Below are 10709 nucleotides of genomic sequence, written 5' to 3' on the forward strand. Positions count from 1 at the left end.
TCCTTCAGTAAAATGGTAACTTTTGATGCCTGTTTCTCTTGTTCTTTTTGTTAACCGGCTGTTCCCCGCGCTGCATGATTCTGGCTCCCTGAGCACTTCTATATTTAACACGTTTGTCTTGCAAAACAGATTTAGTTGTCCCCGACACTTGGTGGACAAAATAGAATTTTCTCATTAAAATAAGACATGGTTACCAGACATGCCCAGCCAACCTTATCTGAACAGACTGTACTTTTACAGGGTTCGTACAGGTCCGTCAAAACCCTTTAATTTGAAAATTACATCTTCAAGGCTCTTGAAGGTCTAGGAATTGTATTATGTCCTCGAAAACCCTTGAATTTCGGGACCAGTAAAGTCTAAAGTCCACAGTTCCACCCCCTTTCTGCTGTAGATTGGCATTGATGCAGCAAACTTTGCATTTCAGCAACAATACATCCTGCGAGTTTGCATGTATATTCTGTTTGTTCATGCCTTGACCTATCGTTCATTTCACTCCTCACCTATCAGTTCATCTTATCTTGCTTCCTCTCTGCCTCTCTCTCTACTAATCTATTTATGACTTCACTCTTGTCTCCAGTGTTTATGCTGCTTTTTTTCCCTGACAAGCGAGCGCTGCATGTGGTTAGTACACCTTAATGATTTCAAGCCTTGCTAATTCTACAGAAGCCTCGGCACCTGTTCTGAACATTTGCTGTGTGCTGGGAACTACATTAGATGGCATCAAGGCTAGACTTTTCAGCAGTATGCTAAGACAGTAAAAGCTTGCTCTAACAAAACTTGATTTTAGGCGGTTCCAAATCTAAGGGAAAAATTTATATTCCCCGGCAGGTACTCGTAAGGTTCGACGTTGTTGTCAACCCAAATTACCGAAACTAACGTGGAACCAAAGCCGATTTACTAAAGTTTTTCTGATAGAAGTTGGTCGAAGAAAGTGCTAATTTCTTTCTATTTTAACACGAAAGTGTTTTATGCCGGGGTCCACCAAGACTTTAATGACGTATTTTCGTCACGGAAATGACGTCGAAAAAAATGTACACGATCAGATGACAAAGAAAAAAAGGTTCCGTCACCGGGCGTCAAGCCACGACCGCTCGATCCGCAACAACAGATGCCGGGCACGCTATCCACTGCGCCACGGTCACAGACACTAGAGGCTTTACAAACGCGCCTTTTGAATCTACCACTCTCCCGGTCGGCGGGGTGGTGTTGCCCTCTGGGAGCGGTAAGGTAAAGTAATTCGCCATTACTAGCACCTTCAACGGGTTATTATTATCAGCACCTTCAATGCGTTACACGTCCGTCCCATTTGACGCGTTTTCAATAGAAGTTCACTTTTGTCAATGCCTTAACACACCGCGAGGTGGCGACATTGGCCCAAGTGTGGTAAAACCGTCGGCCTCACTTATAGCATAACGCCATTTCAAACGAAAAATAGCTCTGTGACGCACGCCTGCCACACCTGGCTGTAGCACCGCGTTCCCCGCTCAGCGCTCGCCCCGAGAAAAGTCGCGGCTGGGCTACCGGGGCGGCACAACGCGCTTTGCGTTTCCCTCTAGTCCGGCCGTGTGTTCAATCTCATTTTAATATGCGGAGGGACGGCGATCAAGTTCTGCGTCCAATATGCGACGCTCTTCTGGCTATCATACCTCGTTCTCTGATTACGCTTTCACCATTAACTACTACAGATACGACAAGGGTTTGTTTAATCATTTAACATGGACGTTAGTCGTCGGGATGGAGATGTACCACCAATCACCAAAGCGGGTGCATACACGTTAAACGGTGCCATTAGCTGCCAGACATAAATATACATTGTGCAAACACTCTTATATCCATGTACAGTAAACATTCAGTTACTTCTCTAAGGGCACTCTTTATTTTCGTGTTATTCCGATTCCTATGACGGAGGGATCAACCATGTTTTTTTACACAGATGGCTTTTTTTTCTTGAAGTGCAGGCACTAACGCTATTGCGTTAAAACGTCTCTCACCCATAGTCACGAGCTTGGCTTTATTTTGACAAGGTTACGTGCCACCCACTTGCACGGAACAGTGGCCTCAACTTTTGCGTTGTTATGTACCAGATGGTGCAACGGGTGCCAGTGTTTTATTGTTCCTGACAATACTCCCACAAGAACCCTACTGCGTGCTTTCATTATTTCATGATTTATGCGATAGATGACACTGGTCGTCTCCTCGCAGCTTTCTTGCTCGTCCTGCTCACATAATCACTGCATTCGTTCTTCCCGTCCTTGTATTTTGGCTGCATGTCATATTTAACATGACTGTCTGCCTGGCCTGCATAGCCTGGAACACATATGTGACGCTCAATTTTCGGCACACCTGAACAGACGTTACACACAAGCACGTGTGGGTTAGCGGCAAAACAATGCCACGGTAGATTTTGGGTGTCTGTGTTACAATTTTTGGCTTCGAAGGACTGAAAGACCCCTTTCTCGATTTTACAGACTTCCTGATTTACCAAAGTAGTTTGAGCGTGGTGATGGCTTCGTTAAATTGAGTTTCAACGGTATATGTATAAGTGCGATAAATTTAGCCAGAATTTGAAATATCGTAGTAAAAAAATCCTCATTTGGATGCGGCTTTTTAGTCCTTGAAAAAAAACATGACAGGCCCTTGAATATCCTTGAATTTTCTCCTTTGAACCTCGTATGAACCCCAATTTGTGTGGTTCTTAATATTTATTTGTTTGGTTCAGCACTATCGACGTTATAAGATATATTTTGCTAAAGAGCATTCCTTTGTTTATTCAATTGCACGAACAAGCCCTGCTTACCCCATGCCTGGTGCGGAAGGACATATTGGCGCTTCACCTTGCAGACAGCTTGTTTTTCAAGGTTCATCACTGCTTTTGGGAATAGCGCACCTTCTTGCGCCATCTTATGAAGTATGAAGTCAAACACTTCATAGTTCAAGATGTCTGCTACTGTACAATTTAATAAAATACATTTTGTTGGTGCTTACGACAGATTTGCGATGCGTCATTGCAGGAAGTGCTTTGTTTGTGAGCAGCCACTGATGCTCACCGAAGGAAAGTCGTTTGAGGAGACAGCGTGCACAGCATACTTTCACAGCCAAGATTCAGTGTAAAGGGTGTTATGTTTTCTCATTATTGCAAAACATTATTTTAACAGCTGGCCCGTAGGGTCTAGATACACAATACGGGGTCTTGTGTTGTCAAACTAATGACAGACTTTGTATTGTTACAGATGGCTCTGTTATGAGTGAAGTGTGCGAGTGTAGTGCGTCCAATGGTTGGAGCAGCAAAAATGACAAGGAGGACATACAACGTGCTACTTGCGCGAGCGCGCCAAACATCGGAGCATAAAAAAACGCAAAATAAAGAAATCACCGAGAGCCACTGTGCAGAAAAGGAGAAGGAAGAAGAGCTGTGCTGGCTGTTCGAAAAACGTGGCTAGGGTGCGGAGTGCGAGCTTGTCGGCCGCTTGTACCCGGGCTTTGAAGGCGTACACCTAGACGGCGCAGGCCTGCACGCAGACCTGGCGACCATTCTACCGGTGTGGCTTTTGCTGAGGCCCTGGCATGGCGTGGTTGTGGTGCTCGGGCAGGAGGCAACGCCGCTGATGACGGCATCCACCGGGAGCGGGAGTGAGCCGTCGGGCTGAGGGCCCGAGCTTGGACACTTCCACCACCGCGTCCTCCTCAGTTGACTTCTCGTGTGCCCTACCCGTTGGTGATCCGAACCACTCTGTTTCCACATCAGGACTCTCCTGACGACATTAGCGTGTGGACTTGCTCGACGTTTAGGCTTATGATAAGTTTCCCTTGTTTAAGGAGAGCTCTATGCATTTGTGGTCAGGTTGACGCTTGTTAGTTTAACTTTTTTTATTCTAGTGTTTCCCTTTCGTTTATTTTTTTTTCTGTGCAAATATATCTTCATTTGTCTGATAAACGCGCACGTCCGTCTCTTATTCAAGAATAGTATTGCACAGCTGATTCAACTGGCTTTAATAAACGAACCTGTCACAAATTGGCGTCCGCACGACAGGACGTGAGCATTTGACCCTCAGTTCTCGGTTTTCATAACAGTAAAAACATGAGTGTTGTGTAGGGCAGGAGCGCGGCGTAACCCGCGGCGGGCCGACGGAGAGGCCGAACGACGGGAGGGCGCGCGGAGTGACGACGCAGAGACCAAGCTTCGGCGAGACGGACGGGAGACTGCCCTCCCGCGTTTATTGCAGGCGGTTTTAAGGAGAGAGAAGAAAGGCTATTGGTCAGCGAGGCACGGGTCACATGACCGGCATGACCACGCCGGATTGGTGGTAGCACAGAGGCATGGCAGAGACCCAGCTCCCCCCAGTAGCATGAATAGAAAGCACAACAGCACTGGTGTCTCAGCATGGCACCAGGGGTCGCACGACACAACATCGTCCCGCCCTGGGAAGAATTGCATCCTTATACAATTGTAACTGTGGTACATCAGGAACCACTAAAAAAATTCACATTCAAGTTCTCCTAAAGATGGCACCTGCAATACGCAGAAGTTCAGTCCTAGATGTACATATTACCACCTATGTTAGACACACAAAAAAAGTCACTTCACCACGCCAACACAAGTGCCAGCTTGCACTATGCACGAAAAGTTCACACACACTAAACCTCTGCGGCTATACTGCGGGCCTCTAAGGCAGTATAGCCCCAGAAGATGCGGACTACTTTAGTCTGTGATGTAGTCCTTCAAGTGGGCTGGGGGCTTGCGCGTCCGCTGTGGGCGACGTGACCCAGGCCCTGCAGGAAGACTTTGAGAGTTGCGGCTGTCGGGAGCCGACTTTGAAGACCCGTCCCCATCTCTCCCAGAAGAACTTGGCGGATTGTGGCTGCCATGAGCCAACTCTGAAGACCCATTCCCATCACTCCCAGGCAAAAAACTTTGTGGGCTGCGGCTGTCTTGAGCCGACTTTGAAGACCCAATCCCATCTCTTCCCTCCCCCGTGTTGGAATTTGGTGCATTTACTGTAGGTGAGGAGGAACACCCAGGACTTTCCCCCTGAAGTCCCGATGGTTGATCCTGGGTCGCAGGCATCGGAGTGTGCACTTCAGCCGGTGCGTCGTCGCACTGGACAGCCGGGGCACTAGGAATGGATTGCCGAGGCAACAGCTCTGTATTGGAAGTAGAGGGAAGATTACCCAAGTCATCGTAACAAGAGAGGAGATCTGCATCAGTGATGGGCTCAGAATGAGGCATTAACGGAAGGGATGCTGCAGCTACATGCGGAACAAGCGTTAACTTTGAAGCATTCCACTTCCTGCCATCGCTGAGGAGGAATGTGGACGGATTGACTTGTTGTAGGACTGTAAGGGGTTTGCTGAACCTGAATGGACCTTTCGTATGTAGCTTAACCTTTACCTTGTCGCCTACTTTAATCAGAGTTTGTTTGGCGCCCTTGCGCACATCTACATAGGACTTAGTATTCTGCTGCTTTTGCTGAACCTTTTCACGAAGTGCTGCAGGAGAGGTTTGTGGCAAACCCGGAAGCTTATGTTTACTGATGTCTAAGGTTGATCGCGGTTGGCGACCGTGAAGCAGAACAGCTGGTGAACAACCAGTAGTAGAATGAGGAGTGATCCTGTAAGACCCTAAGAACTCTGTAGTGCTCTGAATGACATCTTTCTGTTGCAGTTTAGCTACCTGAATGTGTTCCTTGAGAACACGGTTAAATCTCTCGATTAGCCCGTTTGCCTGCGGGTAATAGTTGGATGAGAAGTGATGGACAATGCCTCTTTCCTTTAAGAAATCGTGTAATTCTCTGGACGTAAACTGGGGTCCATTATCTGTAACTAAGTTTTCAGGGAGACCTTCACGGCTGAAAGCAGCATTGAGCAGCTTAATGACGTCTTGCGTCGTGATTGAATTGGTAAAAAGGACTTCAGGCCACTTAGAATAATAGTCCATTAAGGTGATAGCATATGTAGGGTTAGGAGCTGTACGCAGAGGACCTATGATGTCCATACCTAACTGCTGCCATGGCTGCTCAGGCCACTGTACTGGCTGAAATGGAGGTACTGTAGTTTTAGCTGACTTATCAGCGAGCTGGCAGATGTGACATTGCCTTACAAACTCTTCCACACACCTATCCATGTGAGGCCACCAATAGCGCTCACGTAGCAGCTGCTTAGTGCGAACAATACCCTGATGCGACTCATGGGCTAACTGCAAGAAAGTCTGTATTAGGACATTTGGAATAACTACACGTTCGCCCCGCATCAGGAGTCCGTCAACGAAAGAAAGCTCTTCCTGTACGTGGAAGTAGGACATCAGTGCCGAGTCTAGAGTTTTTTTCTGGGGGCCATCCTCGAGTTACGTAGTGAATGACCCGTTGCAATGCTTCATCAGACGCAGTAGCTGCCTGAACAGTCTGCTTGTCGACTACAGTGGTTACAAGGGAGACAATCTCCTCGTCCTGAACAGTAGAACTATCATTTTGTAATGGAAGCCTCGACAATGCGTCAGCCACACGGTTCTCAGACCCTTTGCAGTACTCTATGTGGAAGTTGTAATACATTAGCCTGGCCGACCACCTGGAGATACGGAGAGGACGTCTGCCCGAGTTACCTGCCGCTAGCAGGGCAACTACTGCCTGGTGATCCGTCCTGAGCGTGAAACGCCTTCCCCATAGATAGACGTGCCACCTCTCACATGCAAATAGACATGCTAATGCTTCTCTCTCGCCCACAGAGTACTTTCGTTCTGCAGGAGTTAAGGTCCTAGATGCAAAGGCGATGGTGTGTAACTGAGAACCGACAAGTTGCTGTAACACTGCACCCAGACCAACATCAGAAGCATCTGTCGTAACAACCACTGGCAATGAAGGATCAAACATATTTACAACAGGAGCACACGCAAGGCGAGCTTTCACTTGTTCAAAGCTGCGTTGCGCATCTTCTGACCAAGAAAATTGTTGGCCCTGTCTGAGCATGTTGCGGAGTGACTCAACGAGATCTGCGTAGTGGTGAAGGAATTTTGCGTAATACCCTGCAAGGCCAAGGAAGGACTGAAGGGTTTTCAATCACGTAGGAGGAGGAGCATTAAGGATTGCCCGAACTTTGCTTTCCATGGGCGATATACCCTCTGCAGAAATTTTATGCCCCAAGAACGTTAACTCCTTCACCGCAAAAATGCATTTCTGGTTCAGTTTCATGCCACTCTGCGCAATGCAGGTTAACACTTTCTTCAAATTCACATCATGCTCAGACTTCGAGCTTCCCCATACTAGTATGTCGTCCAAGTAACACGCAACATTGTTACAGCCTTGCAAAATACTAGACATCATTCTTTGAAATACCGCAGGTGCGGAGGCTAGACCAAAGCATACTCTTTTAAAGCGAAACAATCCTTCATGTGAAATGAACGTAGTTAAATCGCTACTAGATTCCTCTAGGAGCAGTTGGTGGTATGCTGATGCTAAGTCCAATTTTGAAAAGTATGACGCACCATTCAACATTTGAAGCAGTTCATCCACATGGGGTAGTGGGAACCCGTCGACGACGATGGCCTTGTTCGGTTCTCTCAGATCGACGCAGAGGCGGATGTCCCCGTCCTTCTTACGGACGACGACGAGTGGCGACACCCATTCGGATGCCGACACCCGCTCGATGACGTCGTTGTCCTCGAGTCGACGCAGCTCGCTGGCGACTTGTTGCCGGAGCGCCAGAGGCAGGCGACGTAGCTTGGCGGACACTGGTACGATGTCCGGCCGCCTCTTGACCCGGTGGACGTAGTCCCTGACAAGTCCCAGCTCCCCGTCGAACAGGTGCTCGAACCCCGGAGGCACACCTGCAGGAAGCTGCGAGGAAACGGGAGAAGCCAGACGACACGTTAGCGTTGCGCCGTCGATCAGGAGTCCCAACTGCTGGATGGCGTCGAGCCCCAGCAGTGAAGTGCCGTGTGCGGTCACGTAGAAGGTGACAAAGGCCCGCTTGCCATGGTGCTGCAAGTCTGTGCGGAAATACCCTAGGACCGGTATGCGGTGCTTCGAAAAATTCTGCAGTTGGATGGACGTTTGGAGCAGTCGGTGCTTCGAAGCAAAAAGCATGTCGAAGTCCTTCTTCGTCATTAACGATGCAGTGGCTCCGGTGTCCACCAGCAATGACATGTGGCTATGTCCTCCGACGATAACAGGGATGCGCAAGTCTCTTGGGCTAGTCGGCGCAGTTTGCACGGACAGGACTGTGGCCGTGCCGGAGTCAGCGTCTTGGACGGGGGCAACTTCTTGCACCGACGCTTGCCGTTTACGGCAGACTGCCGCGAAATGCCCCTTGATGCGGCAAAATTGGCAAGTTTTGTTTTTTGCCGGACAATTTCTGGAATTCGCCAAATGCCCTGACTTGCCGCAGCGAAAACAAGGGCCAACTAGAGGCTTGGAAGCAGGCTGACCATCTTGGCCGCGAACGCCGTCCTGGAGGCGCGCTGACGAGCCCGCGTAGCCATCTTGGACGCGGCCACCCGAGTTGGGAGGGAAGCCGCCGCCATGTTGAGTCACATGCGGGGCCGCCGAGGAAGCCGACCCGCCATTTTGTGATGCTGCTGCGTAGCCACGTGCGACGCGCTGGACGCTACCGCCGTCCCCGGCGAGCGAGCCGAGTAGCCGCTCATTCTCTCCGAATGCCGCGTTGGCTTTGTTGAGCGCCTCCAAGTCGCGTCCAACTTCTTCGGCTTTCTGCAGCGTAAGGGCTTCCCCGTACGACAGTAGCTTGGCCCGTACATGTGCGTTGACGACTCCGTGAATTACTTGGTCCCGCACTCTGTCGTCGTAAGTGGCGCCAAACTTGCACGAGAGGGCTTTCTCCTTGAGAGCTGCGACGAATTCGAGGAAGGTTTCGCCGGGCAGTTGTTCGCGGCTCGTGAATAGGTGCCGCTCGGCTAGCACGTTAGTCGTCTCGGTAAAGAGCCCGTCTAGGAATTGTAGCAACGTGTCGTACTCCGTCGTCGCTTCCGTCGTCGACACCGCGCCTGTGCCCAACGCCGCCGGCGTGCTGGCTGTGTGTGGAGCATTTTGGACGCCTTGAGCTTCGAGCTGCTCCTGCGCGGCGAAGTATTTCCGCTGGCCCTCGACACCGAGCGCGCTGAAAAGTGCTGACGCGCGTCTTTCGTCCTCCCAGCCGCTTCCGCCGGCCGCCTTCAGGTGTACCTGGAAAATTTTTTTCCATTTATGCCACGGAATAGGAGGCGTGCCGGGCACGTCGAGGAATGGAGGAAGGTTGGCAAAAAGGGCCGCCATGTGTGCAGGAGGTAGGCAGAAGGCTCAAGCAGGAATTGGCGTCGTAGAGGGAGCCAGAGCGGGAACAAAGAAAAGTCAGGTCGACGCCAATGTAGCAAGCAGGAAGGACAAAGCACCGACGTGCAGGAGAAATGCGACTCGAGGTGAGTGTCACTTACGTCGTGCTCTTCCTGGCGTCGCCTGTTGAACCGGGTTCAGGCAGGAGGCAACGCCGCCGATGACAGCATTCACCGGGAGCATGAGTGAGCCGTTGGGCTGAGGGCCCGAGCTTGGAGACTTCCACCACCGCGTCCTCCTCACTTGACTTCTCGTGTGCCCAACCCGTTGGTGATCTGAACCACTCTGTTTCCACATCAGGACTCTCCTGACGACATTAGCGTGTGGACTTGCACGACGTTTAGGCTTATGATAAGTTTCCCTTGTTTAAGGAGAGCTCTATGTATTTGTGGTCAGGTTGACGCTTGTTAGTTTGTTTTTTTTTTATTCTTTTTTTAACTTTTTTTATTCTAGTGTATCCCTTTCGTTTATTTTTTTGTGTGTGCAAATATATCTTCATTTGTCTGGTAATCAAACGCGCACCTCCGTCTCTTATTCAAGAATAGTATTGCACAGCTGATTCAACTGGCTTTAATAAATGAACCTGTCACAAATTGGCGTCCGCACGACAGGACGTGAGCATTTGACACTCAGTTCTCGGTTTTCATAACAGTAAAAAAATAAGCATGCGAGAGTTGACGCGCTGGCAGAACGCATGGGGTTGGAAGGAGCGGAGTTGCAGGCATGGTTCGACGAGCGAGAAGCACGAGCGCGCGAGGAACGAGCGGCGGAGAGAGACGCGAAGAAAGAACAGCTGGAGCTAGAGGGCCGCGATATGCAGCTGCGCCTTCAAGTCGCAGAAAAGGAGGGCCATAGCGGAGAAGCAAGCCAGCGACGCTTGGAAATAGAAGAACGGACGCCGCAACTGCGCCTGAGAGTAACTGAGACCGGTGTCAGGGAGCCTGCCGTGGCTGACTCTGGTTTCCAAAGGAGTGCGTCTGCGGTTGTGAACCCACATAACTTTACCAAGACGATCTCGATGCCTACCTGAAGAGCTTTGAGAGAGTGGCGATCGGTCAAGACTGGCCACGAGAAAAGTGGGCAACCGCTCTTAGCTCGTGCCTAAGCGGAGAGGCTCTGAAAGTATTTGGACGATTGTCGCCCGACGATTCCCTATCGTACGACAAGGTCAAGTTGGCTTTGCTCCAACGTTTTCGCTTCACGGCTGAAGGTTACCGGCAGAAGTTCCGGAAGAGCAAGCCTGAACACGGCAAAACTGGAAGGCAGTATGCCACAAGGTTCCAAAGTTTTTTTGATCGATGGATTGAAATGTCTGATACAGCGAGGGACTTCGATTCTGTACGTGACTTGATTGTGGCCGAGCAATTCATGGTCAAATGCAACAGTCAGCTG

General features: G+C 49.9%; 1 protein-coding gene across 1 annotated transcript; it reads right to left on the bottom strand.

Moving 5' to 3' along the window:
* Positions 1 to 4190: 4190 nt before the first annotated feature.
* On the bottom strand, positions 4191 to 8743 carry LOC125756547 (uncharacterized protein K02A2.6-like). Its single transcript, XM_049411418.1, has 2 exons — positions 7475 to 8743; positions 4191 to 5142 (listed from the first exon to the last, which is right to left on the bottom strand). Exons 1-2 carry the CDS (start codon positions 8133 to 8135, stop codon positions 4700 to 4702), a joined length of 1104 nt encoding a protein of 367 aa, XP_049267375.1. The 5' UTR covers positions 8136 to 8743; the 3' UTR covers positions 4191 to 4699.
* Between the last annotated feature and the right edge of the window lie 1966 nt (positions 8744 to 10709).

This window comes from Rhipicephalus sanguineus, unplaced genomic scaffold, assembly GCF_013339695.2.
Source record: "Rhipicephalus sanguineus isolate Rsan-2018 unplaced genomic scaffold, BIME_Rsan_1.4 Seq1202, whole genome shotgun sequence".
Taxonomy (NCBI): domain Eukaryota; kingdom Metazoa; phylum Arthropoda; class Arachnida; order Ixodida; family Ixodidae; genus Rhipicephalus; species Rhipicephalus sanguineus.